Consider the following 19,757-nt stretch of genomic DNA (forward strand, 5'->3'; position numbering starts at 1 on the left):
AATATGTTTTTTTTTTCCTTTCAAATTTCTTTGTATGTTGCTTTATGTTAGATTTCCAAGCAAAACATCTGCCGTGCACTAACAAGGGTGGGGCTCTATTTTTCAAGTGTTATGTACTATATATGGTAATCAGACGGTGTGCTTCACTTGACTGTTTGTGCTATCTGAACCTATTGTCTGTGTGAGGCTCTGTGGTGTACTGATAACACTGTTTTAAACAGAAGCCCTGTGGGTTGAAATCCTCAGTAGCTTAACGGCTTGTGTTATCAGGAGATGTAAATGTCACAGAAAAACTGCCATTCATATTAGCCAGAGCTGGTATGTCAAGGTAGAACCTAAATGCCATGGCAGTACAAGAAAAAGCAATAAAGAAACTTCATTAAAAACTAAGACATGATAAACAAAAGTGGGGCAGAGAGATAAATGGACACCAAGTACCTCCACCTGTTCTTCATCTGTTCATTTAGTAGCTGACTCTAGAATGACATGTTGGTCGAGCATTCAGTCCAGATATTGCTCATCCTTTGCTTCCACAGCTGTCACAGAGATTACTGAAGTAAACAATATAAGAGAATTTGTTTAAAACGGCATGTAATTTCATCTGAACATGCAAAGACTTTCAGTGTATCTGCATATTTAAAAAAAAACAACTCCTACAATACTCAATGCACACATTAATAATTAAAAAGATTTACTTTTGAAGAAGGGCAGATTTAATAAAATTACTTGTACAAAACTAAAACTACAAATATATCTGCAATAACTGCATAACATAATTTTACATTAAAGTAAATAGCGCCAAAATATTTGGAAAGAGAAATTTAATTTTGACTGGAACAAAAATGAAAACAACAATGGCACATTTCAATGAATTAACTGTTACTGACCTCCATCTGATGTTGTTCTTGTTGCGCTGCACTGTTACCAGCTGGTTCATTTGTTGGGACACGCCGCCAAAAAAGTGTAAACCTATGCCTGGAATTTTTGGGACAATAATTCAAGATGTTCAGTTTCTCCTCCAACACCACCGCAATAGATTTGAAATAAAACAAACAAGTGCATGAATAACCCGACGTTAAAAGACAGTTACCCAAATATGCAAAACAAAGACAAATGGCAAACGAGGAGCTTGTCCGAAGAAGTGCATCATGTATTGTCTGGAAACACTTTTGATTTTAGAGCGATGCACTAATTTAGGTGCATCACCTGAGACAATACAACTTTTTTTAATTAAAAAAAAAAAAAAAAAAACATCACTCAATACTCATTAAATAATCATATTCTCCATATTGATTGAAATCATTGAGATTAACATTTTACGAGACTAAATTCACTGTGTTTTAAAGAGGATATGTACTTCTCAGATTATCCTTTTTTATGTTTCCATCCTTTTCCTTTCTACTATTTTGGTACCAGATTTACTTAGTTTCATCTGTGGAAAAAACATTGTTCACAAGCTAGTCTTCCGTTTCCCTCTCGCTAAATGAAATCTAGCCTAAAATGTCTATTGTAACACGCTAACTAGTACACTTTTTTTGCCCCACAGAAAGTATGAAAATTGCCAATTAGGCCATTCCTATATAAATAAAGACATATACTCTACTATACTTCAGTTTGGACAGTAGGTCCACATGCTTTACAGCCAGGTCTACTAAATATTATTCTACATTTTGGATACATGCAAGTTAATGTATGAAGTACCTTTGATCTTCATGTTTATAAAAGTACCATACTGCAGCCCCAACGATGCTCAGGAAAAAAACACACATAAAAACACCAAGTAAGGCCCATGCAGCAGAGCACGATCCTGCAGGGACACAAGAATGAAGGATATAATGAGGATTACATTATCTGGCATTTATGTTTTTTGTTTCATATTTAGATGACTCAGACAATACTTAAACATATACCATACACAAATCAAACATGTAGCTCGTGTAGGTTGAGGGCAGGTTAACAATGATCACTTCTGGTACTGCTGGTCAAAAATGTTCTGGCAAAAACTTTTCTAGTCTTGGGTGAAGATAAAGGAAGAGAAGATGGGAAAGGTGTGAGAAAGCTGTCTGATACAGTTCGGGAAAAGAAATGAACTGTCTCTAATTTTTATGGTAGTTTCATTTTAATGGTAAGAGACAAAATATCAACCTGAAGTCCAGAACAAATAGCCAGAATTCTGGTTTCAACGGCCTGAACTGAAGAAACCACAGAATTGGTTCCTTCTTTTCCAACTCCGCACCATGGGAAAGACCAAAGAGCTATCAAAGGACATCATGGACAAGACTGTAGATCTGCTGTAATGGATTACAAGGCTATCAGCAAGTAGTTCAGTGAGAAGGTGACAACTGCTGGTGTGAATATTTGGAAAAGGAAGAACTATAAAATGACCATCAATTGCCCTCAGCCTGGAGCATGACAGTAAGTAAGATGAGAGGTGAGCAGCAGTATGGCTTCATGCCAAAGAGCACTACAGATGTTTTCTTTCAGAGTGTTGATGGAGAAGTACAGAAAAGGCCAGCAGGAGTTTCATTGGGTCTTTATGGATCTAAAGAAAGGATATGATAGGGACCCAAGAAAGAAACTTATACTGCATGAGGAAGTCAGGAGTGGCAGAGAAGCATGTGAAGGTGGTGCAGAACATGTATGAGGACAGTGAGACAGTGAGATATGCGACAGAGATGACAGATGGGTTTAGGGTGGTTGTGGGAATACATCAGGGATCAGCTCTGAGCCCCTTTTTGTTTCCAATGGTAATGGATATTCTGACAGATGAGGTCAGACAGGAGTCTTTTTGGACTGTGATCATTGCAGACAACAGTGTGATCTGTACTAAGTGACGCAGGGGAGGAGTTGGAAGTCAACTCGAAGAGATGGAGGTATGGACTGAAGAGAAGATATGAAAGCCAGTAGAAGCAAGAAAGAATATGTGATGTGTGTAAATGAGAAGAAGACAGGTGTAACACTGAAGCTGTAAAAACTAGCATCAAAAGCAACAGACAATGCACAAAAGAAGTGAAGAAGAGAGTGCAGGCTGTGTGGAGTGGGTGGATAAACATATTGGGGTGATTTGTGACAGAAGGACAGCAGCAAGGGTGAAAGGTAAGGTTTACGAGATGATACCGCTATGATACTGCTATATGGTTTCCAAATAGTGGCACTGAAAAAAAAAAATACAGGATGTTGAGCTGAAGATGCTCAGATTTTCATCAGGAGTGAACAGGATAGACAGGACTAGAAATTAGTAAATCAGAGGGAAAGCTAAGGTTGAAGACAAAATTAGAGAGACTAAGATGTTTGGGTGTGTGCAGAGGAGGGAGAGTGAATATTTTAGATGTTGAATATTTAGCTCCCAGGCAGAAGAAAAAGAGAAACACTGACGTTTCATGAATGTAATAAAAGAGGACATGGAGGTTAGCATGAAAGATGAGAATGCATAAGGCAAATTTGAAACACTAATGATCCCTAAATGGTCTGAAAAAAATAAGCAAAATTCTTGAGCCAACCCTCATTTCCTTATAGTTTATTTTTAAGGAGCCAGACTTTATTTCTTTCTTTAAAGTATTTCTTCTTAGCTTCTCTAAGGAGGGCAGCCGAAAGAAGACTACATGCACCCACTGCACATTCAAAATCTCTCAGACTAACACAGTCTGAGGCATAAGAAACTTATATGGCCATGAACAGAATACAGTGGAACCCCGACTTACGAAATTAATTCGTTCCAGGGGGTCTTTCGTAAGTCAAAATTTTCGTAAGTCGAAGCACCTTTTTCAATCGCCTTTTGAGTGAGGCGATGCTGGCTGAGGACAAAGTTCCTAGTGGAGGAGGAGGTGGCAGAGGTTGAAGAAAGCATACGTATGTATGCATGCATACATACGTGTACATGTACATAACATTATGGAATTTAATTCAATTTTTTACAATTTTCTATTTTATCTATTTTGTTAAGTGGGCATTTTGCCGTACCACGGGCAGAAATATTGCCGTTACTTGAATTTTACATTAAATGGGGTCTTCGTAAGCCAGGGTTCCACTGTATATTTAATTTAAGACATGCTTTAAGTTTTAAATTGTAGAACTGACTTGAGTAATATGTACTGCACTGAGTGGAGCATTAGTCATCCATTTACTTGTCTGTTTTATGCTGGCTCTAAGGTAAGTTTCATGTTCATAGTTTGGCCTCATAGTTTTCAGTTCGTAGCTTTCACAGTTCATAGCATTCATAGTTTCCTGCTTTGTAATTTAACTAGGCACTGTATATAAAATACTGTGTTCACATTTGAGTCCACACCCACAGCCTGGCCCTCTCGGCCGTAACAAAGGCAATCATTTCTTTAAGCCATTTGCTTACAAACAATTCCTAACCTCTAATTTGGATGTGGGTGGAGTGCCTACAGAAGTCCATCATTTTACTCTCATAGTAGAAGTTTAAGTTTCTATTTATTTCTTTTGAAAGAAGTCCACAGAACATGAAACAGAACAAGATCAGAATGAAACGACATCCGCAAAAGCTAAAATCCCCCAAAATCAGAAACCAGTTCAAAAAGATTTGGACAAACTGCACAGCTAAAACCAAGCTGACCTCACCTGATGCCACATACACATAGAGCTGACCACGTTTACTTCCATATGTGTTAGATGCTTCACACTGATAAAGGCCATTTATATCAGAGGTCAAGCTCAGCAATTGTAGCTTTGCACCGTCTATTTTGACAGAAGACTCCAGCAAAGACTGGCCAGATCTGAAAAACATGAACGAGACCTGATCGTGAAATGTACAGAGAGGGCAGAAAAAAGTGAGTTGTGCTAAAAGCTAAACATCTATGTTTTATAAATTATGGTCGAGGAGGACATTGAGTGGATGGATGCAGGTGAGACTTGGAAGTAACCCTCATGTCTCTTTGAAACTGCTTTGCATGACATGTGCTTGTTATCACCAAGCACGTGTCATGTGCTTGGTGATAACATTATTTCCTGGGGGTTGGCTGTAGCTCAGGAGGTAGAGAAGGTCATCTACTGAATGGAAGGTTGATGACTTGATCCCTGACTCCCCCAGTCTGAGTGCCAAATATCCTTGGGCAAGATACTGACCAGATACTAACAAGTTGCATCCATTGGTGTGTAAATGTTAACTAATGAGCACTTAAAAAGCATAGAAGAAAGTGCTTATGTGAATGAGTGAGTATAAAGCGCTTTGAATGCTCCAGGAGAGAAGAAAAGCACTATATAAGACTTAGTGCCTTTATTATTACCACTCCTGTGAAATGAAATATTTCAACTAAAACCAATATTCAAACTACTTTACCTGCTCCAGATAAAGTTTGCATTTGGTTTGGCTTCTGTCACACACTCGAACAAGTCCTCTGAAATCACTCTAATGTTCACTTCTGTGGGAGGAACTGCAAAAAGAAAGAAAGAACAAGAGACCTGTGTTAATTCTTAACTGAGGAGACCTTAATAAGATCAAACAACTTTTCATATATATTTGAATCAAAACAAAGAAATGCATTTTGGGTACTTTACACTTAGTTTCAAGCAGAGATCATTTTGTACACATTCAAGCATGTTGGTGCTCTGTTTAAAAGCATGGCCTTTATGAGGATTTCAACCAGAAATATAACACCACAGACGAACTGTGTCATTTAAAAAAAGAACCTACAATACTGGAAGAGCATGCTTTGAAAACAGTCTCTAGTGTTTTTGCTTCACCTTCTGCCATTTCCCATGTGTGCTGAATGGATCTCAAACAAATGAAGTCATTGTTAAGCTTTACAAACAGGTTTAAGCTGGTCTGTGCACCGTGGTGTTGCCTCAACTGGTGAGAGTTAATTTTTAACCTGAACATCTGCACTCTTACCGAGAACAAAACTCATTCAAGGCAGCTGAAATATCCAAATTCTGGGTAGACATTATTCATTTTGTGATGCTCTCAAGATTCAAATTATCGAACTGGTGTCAAAAAGGGATGCACATTATTTCACACAAGCAGTGTAGATGTGGAATATACAGCTGCTAAAAATATAAAAATATTCTATAGTATTGCTTTGCAGTTGCAGTTTAATCAGTTAATCCTGGGTGTGCATGTGTACTTTTAATATTTGATTTAATAATTAACGTTCTTCAGTCAACGGCAACACAAAAGAAGACAAATAATAAACTACATGAGCAGCTGACACTCACAGTAGATCTGTATAGTGAAGAGCAGACTCTCTTCTTTAGACAGAGAGTCACCGCTGATGACACACTGGACCTGGTGACCGTTAATCTCTCTCGTAGGTATGCCAAACAATGAGCTGACAGTGGTAGTTGTATCGTTGTCATACTGGGTGGAGTTTGTTGTCGTCCTCACTTTCTCTCCCAAAGCATCAGTGAGCCACTTCACCTCTGCAGGAGGCTTTGATCCAGCAGCCGTGCAGGTAGCAAATAAAACCTCTTCAGTGCCCAAAGTGGGAAGATTGTCCTTGACGCTTGTGAAAGGAGGCACTAGGAGAGTTACAGCACACAATTAGTCAACATGCGAGCAACATGGTAAAATGTCTGTCTCACACACAAACACCCACAATATTTTAAATAAAGTTGTTGTTTTTTTTTATATACCAAGCAGGTTTAGAGGTATCTCAATCTTCTGATTTCCACTGGGAAACAAGGTGAAGATGCACGTGTATCTGCCTTCATCCTTCAGGGCAACATTGGATAACTGGAGAGTTCCATTATTGTTGTTAAAATTCCCGATATATTTAAATCGATCATCACCTCCATTGACAAACTGCACTCCCTCTCTGGGTAGGATAGTGAGGAAATTGTCATTGTGAGGTTTTTCTCTCGTCTTCCTCTGCCAGGTAATCTGTGTCAGGTCATCATTGGTACCAGTGACATAGCACGATAAGATAGCGGTACTTCCTTGTTTCACTGTCACACTTCCACCAATCACCTGGAGAGCTGGAAAGTACAGGAAACGTGATTAAGGCAGAGCTGAAAATAGAAACAAAGGAGAATCAAAGTACATTCATATCAAAGTGTGATGAACTCTTTTGTTTTTGCGAGTTTGTGTATGCTTCATCTTTCAAACAAATTTTGAAATTAAGCTGTTTAGACATTGAAAAATAACTATGAAAAATATTTATAACTAGTTTCTGTGGTGTTAAATCTACTCAAGCTTTAAACTTATTTTGTTCATCAAATGATCAAAATAAGAAAATACACAGATGTCTGGTAACGTAACACAGCTTATTTTCTTCAACTCCATGTAAGCCAGTCAAGGTTATGTGAGTAGCCATGCGCCCACCTCCACTCTTAACAGAGGAATGAAAACAATATTCTCCAGCGTCCTCACCATGCCCTTATATAGTTACATAGTTAATAATAATAATAATAATAATAATAAACTGTATTTATAAAGCACACTAAAAAACCAAGGGTATACCAAGGTGCTTGAGAAAAAATAAAATAGGAAAAAGGAGATGGGAGGGAAAAGAGAAAGGACCTGGCACATATCAATTATAAAACCTTGACAATCATAATATATGCTGATGCATGCTTTTATTACCAGTCGCATTGATTACTGTAATGCCCTGCTCTCTGGTCTCCCTAAAAAGAATATTTCAACTTTACAACTTTTACAAAACTCTGCAGCTCGTGTGCTGACGAAGACCAGAGGGCGGGCCCACATTACACCGGTTTTAGAATCGCTGCATTGGCTCCCCGTGTGTTTCAGGATCGATTTTAAAGTTCTTTATTGGTTTTTAAATGTCTTAATGGTCTTGGGCCTTCTTATCTCTCAGATCTGCTTTTACCATATGAACCCTCGCGGACCCTGAGGTCCTCTGGTACTGGCCCTAAAGTTTGTCCCTAAAGTCAGGACACATACTCACGGAGAGGCAGCTTTTCAGTGGTATGGTCCTCGTCTGTGGAACAGCCTGCCGGAGGAGCTCAGGGCCGCAGAGAACGTACACGTTTTTAAGAACAGGCTCAAGACCCACCTTTTTAATTTAGCTTTTACTTAGCGTTTATTTTTTTTTATGCTTATTTATTCTATCCTGTTATTTTATTATTAATTCAGGCTTTACCTAATATTTATTGATTTTATTCTTATCCATTTTTTAATCTTCTTACTCTATTTATATTTATATTTATATTTATATTGTAACCCGTTCTTATTTATTTTATCATTTTACCCTGTATATAGCCTATTGTGTCATATCTCCAGTGTTTCCTCGGAGGGGGCTCTCTGCACCGGGGCTGTGATCGACCGTGGCTGCTGGGTCTCTGGGGGTCCTCTCAGCCTGGCTGGGGGACTCCTTTGCCTCCCTCCTGCTGTGTGCCCGGCCTGGAGGCTGCGGTCTGTGACCGGCTCTCGGTGCAGACGGCTCCCTGTTATAGTGTTTCCTCACTTGGCTCATGTGAACCCAGCCCAATTTTTACTCTTTAAGTGTGCGTGTGTGTGGGTGCGGGGGGGGGGGGGGGGAGATATGTGTGTATTCACATCATTTATGTTAATGAGAGTGCGGGGAGTGAGTTGGAGGGTGGGGTGGGCTGCTTTTAACTATGTAAAGCACTTTGTGCTACATTTTTTGTATGAAAAGTGCTTTATAAATAAAGATTGATTGATTGATTGATTGATATAAAAGTATTTAACAAGCATAACGGATAAAAATGTACCAACGCACACCAAATGTTAACTAGGTGGAAAAGCAAGATTAAATAAATAAGTCTTCAGCCGTGATTTAAACAGTGGCATAGAGTCAGACGCCCGGATATCAACAGGAAGATTGTTCCATAAGACTGGGGCAGCTACAGCATACGCACGGTCGCCGCGAGATTTCAGCCGAGAACGAGGTTGCTCCAGAAGAAGTTGGGTAGCAGATCTAAGTGCTCTGACAGGAGTGTGTAACCTAAGAAGCTCATTGAGGTAGCTCGGCGCCAAATTATTAATAATTTTGTAAGTGAAAAGTAGTATTTTAACTTGAATACGGTACTTAACTGGTAGCCAGTGCAAGCCAGCAAGAACAGGAGTGATGGAAGAAAACTTCCTGCTACCTGTCAAAAGGCGTGCCGCCGCATTCTGGACAGTCTGCAATCTAACGAGAAGGGAGGAGGAAAGGCCAATGTAAAGAGAGTTGCAGTAGTCCAACCTGGAAGTCACGAATGCGTAAATAAGTTTTTCCAGGTCATTGTGTGGAATATAGTGCTTAGCCTTAGAAATGAGGCACAGCTGATTAAAACTAGACCTCACAACAGCAGACACTTGCTTGTCAAATTTAAACGAGCTATCCAGTAATATGCCCAAATTACTGGCATAATCAGAAGGGGAGCTAGCAAAAGGCATCAGAGCAGCACACAATTGGTCGCGGGGATTTTACTATCGAACACCACGATCTCCGTTTTCTTTTCGTTCAGGACAGGAGAATTACTCTTGAACCAATCTTTAACCTCACGCATGCATTCACAAAAATAGTGAAAAGACATAGCAAGATCGTCAGTAATCTCAAAATAAATCTGTATATCATCAGCATAGCAATGAAAGGCAATATTATACTTCTCAAAAATTGCTCCAAGAGGGAGCAGATATAGTGAGAAGAGAATAGGTCCTAATACAGATCCTTGAGGCATACCACAGTGTACAGGTACCGAGGAAGATGAGAAGTTGCCCAATTTAACCGAGAAAGACCTGTCAGCAAGATAAGATTTAAACCAGTTGAGGGCAGTGCCTCTTATACCCATAGTATGCTCAAGTCTTAGTAGAAGAATGTTATGATCGACCATATCAAAAGCAGAGGAAAGGTCCAATAAAACCAGGACCACAGAACGTCCAGAGTCAGTGCTTACAAGAAGGTCATTGAGAACTCTAAGCAAGGCCGTTTCAGTGCTATGCCGTGGCTTAAAGGCAGACTGAAATTTCTCTGCAATGTTGTTCGCGTCTAAATATGCCTGAAGCTGAGAAAGAACTAGTCGCTCCAGGATCTTGGACAGAAACGGAAGCTTAGAGATTGGTCTATAGCTCAAAAGATCATAACAATCAAGATTCTATTTTTTCAGAATAGGCTGGACTACAGCATGCTTAAAGGCCAGTGGGACAGATCCAGAAAGTAGAGAAAAATTCATTAAGAACAGAATGCTCCAATTACATCAAAGCAGCCCTTAACAATGCGTGATGGGAGAATATCAAACACAGCATTGTGTTTTTCAGTTGATCAACCAGCTGCTTCAGAGTCTCAGTTACAGTTAGCTACATAAAAACTCTGTATTGTAGTTCAGTAACATGTGACCATCCTGTTAGGCCATTGCTTGGATTCATCTGTTCTCTCATTGACTTATAAATAACATTATATGAAAAATGAACAATAAGCAACATTCTTGAGGGCATATGAGGAAGAGAGTAGTGCTACTAATTATACAGCACGTCCATGAACAAAGAACTACTGTTTATTGTATTAACACAAACTGAAATTACAAGCAGAAACCATCAATTTCAAGTTAAATATGCACATGTAACAAATAGATAATAAATGATAATACACCACCATTCACTTTTATGAACCACAAAGGTCGTTTAAAAAATAATAATAACTAGAAAAATTTGCATTTCCTGCGAAAATGCACTGTGGATGCTTTAAAGCTGAAGCTGTATGCAAAAACTAGCTGAAAAAGCTGAAAAGTTGCAGAAATTGTAAAAACTTTGCAGAAGCAAAGGAACTTTGCTAAAATGTAATAACTTAGCAGAACTGCAATATCTTAGAGGAAACATAATACTTGGCAGAAATACAATAGCATAGCAGAACTTAGCAGAAATATTGTAACTTACCAGAAACATGACAACTTCTCAAAAATACAAGAATTTAGGAGAAATAGTATAAGATAACAGAAAGAATATATTTAGCCAAAAATACTTAAACATTACAGAAACACTATGATTTAGAAAAATAGTACAATATAGCAGAAATACTGTTTTACCAGAGACACTGTGATGAACTATGAATATTGTAATTTTAAATTAATACTATGTTTTAGCACAAATACTATAATTTGGCAGAAATACTATGATTCAGCACAAATACTCTGGTTTAGCACAAATATTATAAGATAGCAGAAATACAATTATATAGCAGAAATGCTATATTTAGAAAGAAAAATATAATATAGTAGAAATAGTATGATTTAGCAGAAATACTACAATATAGCATAATAACAGTGATTTAGAACAAATACTATGATTGAGCAGAATAGTTATAACTTAAGTGAAAATACTGGAAAACTAAAATGACAAGCTGAGGAAAAAACAGAACATGGTTAACCTGTCTCAAAACTAATTATTGTTCAACTGTGGGGAAAACAAGAAATACAAATAAATAAATACAGAAATGTAAAGAGAGAGACACACACACAGGGTCTATGCCAGTCAAACAATGAGATGCTGCCCTAAAGAGGGTCTTTCTCTCTCTCTCTCTCTCTCTGTGTCTCTCTCTGTCTCTCACACACACACACACACAGGGAGAGAAGCAAGTTTCTAGGTCAGTCAAGCAGCCTGGGAGCTGATAAATTTGAATCCACCAATCAGAGAGGCTGTGTACTTTTCCCGCCAAAACAGGTGCACACACGCAGCACAGAGACAGGATTTTTGTAGTCTATTTCTCATAGTGAGGATTCCCCTCAAACAAATGACCATAATTTCCTAACCGTAGGGGCTAGAACGGTCATTCTTACACCGTTTTGTTCAGAAGAGATGGGGGAATCGTCAAGTGTTGACAATTTATCATTAAAATATGAATTTTTAGAGATATATGACATGGATGACGGGTTGGTTTAGAAGCCACGAAGGCCCCAATATGCAAATTTGAATGCCTCAGCCCATATATATGATTGGCTGGCTGGGAAGCCGTGGAGGCCCTGATATGTAAATTTGAATGTCTCAGGCCTCACAGAGGATTGGCTGCCTGGGGACCTGACAGTAATATATGGAAATAGTATGATTAAGCATAAATACTACCTTTAGTAGAAATACTATATTTTAGCACAAATACTATAAAAAGCAGAATTACTAAAATTTAGCAGATATACAATATTAAGCACAAATCTTATAAAAAGCAGAAATAGTATGATTAAGCATAAATACTACATTTAGTAGAAATACTATGTTTTAGCACAAATACTATAAAAAGCAGAAATACTATATTAAGCAATATAAATATCCTATAAAAATCCTATAAAAAGCAAAAATACTATACTGTGATTTGGTAGAAAAACTATAATTATTCAGAAATACTATATTTGGCAGAAATACTATATTTAGCACAAATCTTATAAAATAGCAGAAATAGTATGATTTAGCACAATAGTAATATCTTATACAGAAAAATTGGAAAAGCAAAATGGACAGCTGAAAAAATGCTGAACATGCTGAGGGTCCCTCAAATATGCTTGTTAAATGAAAAAAATCGGCAAAAAAAAGATATAACAGAGACACACAAACAAGATCCAATTCAGTCAACCAGTCTAAATATATTGAATTTGAATCTTACAATGAGATCATCCCATTAAAAGACTTTCTCTCTCTCTCTCTCTCTCGCTCTCTGTCACACACACACAAACACACAGAGGGAGAGAGAAGTAAGTTTCTAGCTCAGTCAAGCAGCCTGGGAGCTGCTGAATTTGAATCCACCAATCAGAGAGCCTGTGCACTTTTTCCCGCAAAACAGGTGCATGCAGCACAGAGAGACACAGGATTTTTGCAGTCTCATAATGACGACTCCCCTCAAACAAATGACCATAATTTCCTAACCGTAGGGGCTAGAACAGTCATTCTTACACCGTTTTGTTCAGAAGAGATGGGGGAATCTTAAAGTGTTGACAATTTATCATTAAAATATGAATTATTAAAGATATTTGACTTCTAATGCAACATAACTGAGTAGAGCAAAGCAAAAACTGCCTTGACTTGCCCTCAAACAACGCTTTCTAACTCTAAAATCTATTTGGAGTATCAATATCATTCTTTCACCGTAAGAGACAGCAGGCTTTGGTGAACAATCATGGAAATTTTCAGGTCTCTGTGGAAATTCCTTAAAAAGATATGACGAGAGAAATAAGTGGTTCATTTCCAGAGTTTGAAATCTGAAGAAATCTGAGCGAAGGACAAATTTCCTACCCTCAAACAAGTCTAACTCATTTCAGAACGGTAATAGGTGAGAAAATAATTCTTGAATTGTGAGCGTCAGGAGTGTCTGAAGATATACTGGGACAAGCCTTATGTCTTAACTTTGCTTCATTAAGGAGATATGACGATTCGAATATGCCTCTCATTACAGAAATCAAGCGGTGATTTTGAACAAACTCTCCATTGACTTTCTATGGAGAGTTTTGCGACTTTGTGTTGGTCTGAGGAGATTTGCCAAAATTCTGTAAATCCCACAACAATGATAGTGACATTTTCGGAAAGCCAGCAAAAATACCTACGTTTTGATATATAATTTGTGGAAGTTGAGTGAAAATTGAGCAAGTAGCAAGAAGTTGTTCGGACATGAAGAGAAGACTGCAAAACCTTCAGTGGCACACTGGAAGCCAAGTGCAATAGCAACCATAACAACGCATGTATTTTGTGAAAAATCACAATTTTGCAACTGAAAACTTTAAGAGGCATAAAAGTAAAATGGTAAAAGATTTGAAAAAGCTGATTTATACCTGAATAGCCCAATAATTTGAGAACATTTTAAAGTTTGAATGGTTGTTCTACGTGAAAATATGAGGAAGTAGTTAAGTTTCAAAAACAAGAACATTTTAGCAGAATTGCAGAAGTTTCCCATTCATTTCAATGGGACAAATTAAGCTTAATATTTTAAAAAGTATAATAGTGAAAAATACCAAAAGACATAGCACACATTAGCAGAAGTAGCAGAATAGTTTAAAATTTGAACGGTGAAAATCGGCTGAAAATTGTGGAAGTAGTTAAGTGCCAAAAAGTGTACGGAAGTATCAAGAGGAACTCAATAGTGTGGATGCTTAAAGCATCCACACAATAATAATAAGACCGTGAATGTGATAATAAGGAGCTGCAGTGGACAAATACAACATTCAAATTCAGTTCATCGTAGCCTAGGTACTACAAAATACCTTCTACATCAGCACATAGAAGAGACACGATCACGAGAAGGACACGTAGCAGCGCAGAGTCACATATGGACGGTATAGGAAGCAGCTCCATCCATCTGCTAATCATCGCTGTCCACTAATCCTAATATTTACGCATTCCAACTTCCGGGAGAAAAAAGTCCACAGCCCAAAAATGCTAGAACACAACAGAACCGATCTTGGGAGTGTAGCAAAGAAAGTAGGCGGGCTATAAAATGGCTGGATACTTAGAGCGACACACAGAGAGAGGAGCGGGAGGGGGGAGGGGGGGGGGAACGGCGGAAATAAAACCTTTCACGCATGAGATGAATTAAGGATGCAGCTTTCTGATCAGCCTTTTAAACAGCGTAACCGACGAAAAGACGCGTGGCTTTACCTTAAATGTACATCAAAACAACGGCGATCACGAGGAGGACCAAAATCCTTGCTGTCTGAGAAAAGAGTGGGGTTTTTTTGGTTTGTTTTCAGGGGAGCATCCAGGATTTTCCTTAATTGGTTGCCACAGGACCCGAAAACCAGACAGAGGGGCTCACGTGAAATCTGAATAAAACACTGGGCGCAATTTTCAGGTTAGTATACACCACTGTGTCCTGTTGTCAAGAAAACATGGTGCTGCACAAGGGTTTAACCCTCTGGGGTCCAGGGTATAATTGGCCGTTTTTGACTACTTTTGATTTTACCTCTATATTTCACCTTTAAAAACTGTTTATCTTGCCTTGTTTGGTATTATTTTTTTCAGCACAACCTCAAATATCTGAAATTTGAGTTATTTTTCATTTTGGTAAACTATATTAGCACAATTGATCTAAATTCAGACAAAAAATTCAAAATCCAAATAGAAAAAAGTTATTTTTTTTTTACTGTAAAACCCACAAACATGTTTAACGAATCATTTTCATAAATTGAAATGCAAATAGAAATTGTACGTTTCTAAAAATTATGCACAAGTTTTACAAACAACAAAGTTATATGGTATTATTTACCTAAAAATGCAGCCAAGGCCTCAGGCGTTTTTTATATAACCATTTAAATCTATTTACAGAACAATCAGGTGTTCTGCATCAAATAAGAAGGCACACAATTTATTTGTGCCAGTCCAAAAAATAGTTTGTGTTCAGTATAAGACAGAGGAGAACAGCACAGGCCTAAACCCTGCAGGTCTGACAACAGGAGGTGCATCAGTCCTGTTTTACATGTGGGAACAGTGTTTACACTGGAATCTGCCTTTGGTGGCTTTTTTGGAGCAAATGTGACATTCAGCAGTATAACTGACACACAATACAAAACAATAACTACACAACACACTAACTACAGCCTCCAAACACACTAAACGTCACTAATGTCTCACATATGAAAACTCGCTCTCTCTTTCTTTCGCTCGCCCGCTTGTCACTGCTAAAACTTCCCCTTCTCCCTAAACAACCAAGTGCCACATGTTGCCATATGATTTTTTAGATTGGCTGGCATGGTAAACTCTAACACCAATAGGGAAGGGGTACCTTGTTGAGTAATTGTTTTACAAAGCAGGAATAATGTATTTAGATTTTTTCCTTCAGTAAACAGAAAATAGTGAAAGCTTCTTAGGTAGGATGCAAGGGCGTAGATTTGGCATGGACGTAAGGGACATGTCCCCACCAATATCCAGTGATTATTGAATTGTCCCCACCAATAATCCTACGTCATGTGACAAATATGGCCAATGTGATTGGCTGTGCCTTTCAGGGAGCTCTATTTAGTTTTAGGAGCTGCAAGCCTGCGCTGCGAGGACCTGCAAGGAGGAGAGGAGGATGGCAACAAAAAGGAAGAACCTGGATATAAGAAAGTATTTTTCAAAGAAACCTGTAAGTCACTTAAAGCCAAGTTAACTCATAAAATGTGTCCGTCATAATAATGTTACAGGCTATGCTAGGCTTTGGCCCACATCAGTCTAAAATTGTATGTAACCATGAATAACGTGTTTTGGAAGCTAAATGCACAACAGGCAGCACTATTAGTTATCTCAGTCTCCCAGAGTAGCAATCAATCAATCAAGGCTTTGTTTGCCACGTGCAGGTTGCCCTGCAGTGAAATAGGACACCTCCCCCCCGACCTTACACACACAACACAGACATCACATGGGGATACAGGTCGGAGATCGGTAGCGTTACAGAAAAAAGGGAGGACAGCATGAGAACAGGAAACAAAAAAACTCCTCTGCACAAAAAAGCACATAAATGTCCACAGCACAACATTATGGAACACGTGACAAGCCACAGGGTTGGGTGGGCGGTGAGGAGTAATCCGAAGCAAACACAGCAGCCATCCTTCCCAGCGCTACCATTCCAGCGCGGGCTCAGACCTGCCGTGTTCCCCAGGAGGGAACAAGCATTGAAGGCGTTTGGAAAGGGAGGGGGGATGAGTGTGTGCATATCAGTGTATATGTATGTGTGTGTGTATCTAGAGTTCAGCTGAGACAGTGTCCTTCGCCCTGCCAGGCTAAGTAAACAGTCTTCCAGCCAACCCAGGTGGCCTTGCATGGAATGGGAAGGAACAGACTAAACACAGTTGTTATCAGGGAGTTTTTGTTCGGCTCCAGCCTTGAGACCGCAGCTGGCGCTGAAAGGGTATCCGCATGAAGTGATGGTGCTTTTTAATTTAGTGCGAACAACTCATATGAATTTCAAAGCAGTTCTAACAGTCCAACACTGGTCTCTCAATCTCCCGTTGGAGAGCCGTGAGCTTCTCCATGATGTTATCAAACTTGCACTCTGTGATGTTGTCATTGTGCTCAAAGAGCCGATTCTGAGAACTCACGACTAGGGATGGGCACCGGTTCTGACATAAACGGTAGTAACCAGACCGAAAAGCAGCGCACATTTCGGTGCTTTATTTCGGTGCTTTATTTCGGTGCTTTTTTTTCCTGAGATGTCATACACTTTGGATTCCAGCCAATCATTTTACCTTTGCAAGCGTAGTAGGTGGGCCCAGGTACGTACGTTCTTTTAGAGCAGAGCTACAGATTAAAAATGCCCAAGGTGAAGCGGTCAAAAGTCTGGCTGTACTTCACAGCAAAAGATGCAAACTCAGCAGCCTGCAACAAGTGCTTTAAGCTGATACCGTGCAAAGGAGGCAACACCTCGAATCTGATGAAACACCTGGCGACATATAGCGTTTTGTTAAAAGCCGAGAAATGCGCTGTATTTGATAGCTTGCTGCGAGACCTCACACCGAGCACATCTACTGTGCTTGGGTTGCCTGTTATCTGACCCGGACTTAGCAACATCCCCCAAAAACCCGAAGAGTAGAGTCCTGGCCCCTAGCCATGCCAGTGTAGCAGAAATGATGACGGATGATGATGGCAGCAACAGCCGTTCTTCTCTGCGTGAGTAGCTTAATGTTGTTCGTGTGTAATTTACGTTGAGTAGGCTAACCACGTTATTAAATTAATGCATGTAAGGTGAACTAGCAAACATCATCATAGCTACATGCGGCTGTCTTCTTGTTTGATGGCAGATGCTCCCTTCACCCTGGCCAAAAAAGTTAAAATGACCAAAGAAAAAGTGGAAAACAGTTAAAGATGAAAGGCTTTTGAACAAAGTTTGTCTTTTCCATTGTTTAAGCACTGCTTCCAGCCAAGAGTGATACCATAAATCCCCTATAGCTGCAGAAAAGTCTAACATTGTTATCTTTTTACAAAAAAAACAGCTGAACATGAGAGGTTTTTGGACCAATTTTGTGTTCTCCATTCTTTAAGCACCGGTTTGAGCACCGTTTAAGCACCGGCACCGTTTCAAAAGTACCGGTTTGGTACTGGTATCAGATAAAACCTAAACGATACCCATCCCTACTCACGACTACAGTGAGCCTCAAAGAGTGAGTAAGGTCAACAATGACTCAAATGAGATTACACAATCCTGATGTATGCCATGACCACCAAGAGAGACTGGACAGTATAGATGTAAAACAAATATGCCAGCAGTTTATCTCAGTTAACGAGTGTTTGGCTCCTTCACACAGTGGACATTGAGTTGTTGTGTGGGGCATGTAGTCCATGTCTGTTGCTGTACGGTAGTTCATGTTTAGAATAAAAAAATCCCAGCTCACTGATTTGATAGGAGCAATAGTGCCTAAAATGTTGCATAATTTTGCTGAGAGATCTTTTTCTTTGTGATAATCTTAGATGAGTAGTTAATGGACAAAAACCACCAGGTCATTCAGTGTTCCCTTAGTGCCAAAGTATAACAGATGTTGGTGTACTATAACTGAACTAATGTTGTTAAGTCCCTAAAGTCATATTCTTTTTATTGTCATGACTGTATTTGAAGCTATTTTTATTTTTGTATGCTACCTGATTTATATGGAATATGGCTGAAGTAAACTAAAGCCTAACTTAGTCAGTCATTTGTTTAATAGTAATTTAACATGATATAATTCACATATAAAACTATGAATTGTAATTTTAAATAGTTTAAAAGCATGCAGAATAGGATATGTAGGCAAGTGTATTTCTCCTTTTTTATCAAGAAACAAAGACAAGAAGGAGGAAAAAAAGAAAAAAGAAACAGGGCAGGGTTCGGTGGTTGAATCATCTGTCCCCACCAGTGTTGGGTAAGTTACTTTAAATTAGTAACTTAGTTACATTACTAGTTACTTCTATCAAAAGTAACTCAGTTACTTCAAGTTACTCGTTACTTTCAGAGTAACTAGTTACTACGGAAAGTAACTTTGGTTTTACTCAGAATTCTCTTGTTAATGTGTTGCTTCTGTAACTGGATACCCAGCCAGAGTGCCAGTCTTCTAGCTTGCTTACTTGCCACAAGTGCACTGTGCCACCTACCAATAGAAAGGAAAAAATAATGTGCACATTTCCACGAGAGAAATCCCACACCTGATTCTATCCTAGCCTGCTTTTTACATCCAACACAAAAACGGCAGTCGTGGTGCTTTCGATTGTACTCAGAACTCGGAAATTCTGCCTTCTGAATAGGAAGATGTAGGTAACACCAGACTGCAGATGAGCTGCATACAGAGCTGGACTGGGACAAAAGTGGCGCAAAGTGGGCGATAAACAAACAAGAGAGAAAAGCCGATCAGCTGATCATTGATCAGTTTCATGATTGAAGTAGAAACAGGAGAGGGAGGGTGAGAGGATGAGAGAAGAAGAGGCAGCTGTGCAGCGTAAACACAGAATAACTCCACCTTTGTGTCTTTTTCATTGTAGCTGAAACACAAACTGTGTTCCTTTTCACCTCAATACGAAACGCATGATATTTTCTCTGAATACCAGACGATTCCGTTTTTTACGGGACGGTTGGCAGCTCTAATAATTAACCTTATGAACAAAATAAAGTTCAACATCATTAACTTCATAGCACCCACCCAGCTGTATAGAAACTCCATCATGCTAGCTAGCACGCAGTACGAAAAAGTCAGCATAACGAAAATAAACTCCACCTAAACTTGGTTCATATCTGACCCAGATGGACTGCAGTTCATAACTTCTTACCTGAAGTTCAGTTCACCTGACACTCTCGGACCAGCGGCCGCTTCGGGTCTCTCCTCTTGCCTTCCTTTTCCTTCATCCACCTGCTGGCTTCCACCACTTGCTAATGTTATTGAATCTGTGGAAGCTCCGTGATAGCCACCACACGAAGTAACGAATA

The 19,757-nt window shown here is 39.1% G+C and overlaps 1 protein-coding gene across 2 annotated transcripts; it reads right to left on the reverse strand.

Moving 5' to 3' along the window:
* LOC120717509 (nectin-3-like) lies at nt 1–14,327 on the reverse strand. 2 transcript variants are annotated; one of them, XM_040005575.1, is made up of 8 exons: nt 14,098–14,327; nt 6,592–6,933; nt 6,175–6,477; nt 5,300–5,393; nt 4,582–4,736; nt 1,702–1,807; nt 888–975; nt 1–551 (listed from the first exon to the last, which is right to left on the reverse strand). In XM_040005575.1, exons 1-8 carry the CDS (start codon nt 14,201–14,203, stop codon nt 549–551), a joined length of 1,197 nt encoding a protein of 398 aa, XP_039861509.1. In that variant the 5' UTR covers nt 14,204–14,327; the 3' UTR covers nt 1–548. The 2 variants fall into 2 exon arrangements, with proteins under 2 accessions (XP_039861509.1, XP_039861508.1); XM_040005574.1 differs by lacking the exons at nt 1–551; nt 888–975; nt 1,702–1,807 and having other exon boundaries at nt 3,502–4,736.
* Nucleotides 14,328–19,757: the final 5,430 nt, after the last annotated feature.

This window comes from Simochromis diagramma, unplaced genomic scaffold (assembly GCF_900408965.1).
Source record: "Simochromis diagramma unplaced genomic scaffold, fSimDia1.1 OVJJ01000501.1, whole genome shotgun sequence".
Lineage (NCBI taxonomy): Eukaryota > Metazoa > Chordata > Actinopteri > Cichliformes > Cichlidae > Simochromis > Simochromis diagramma.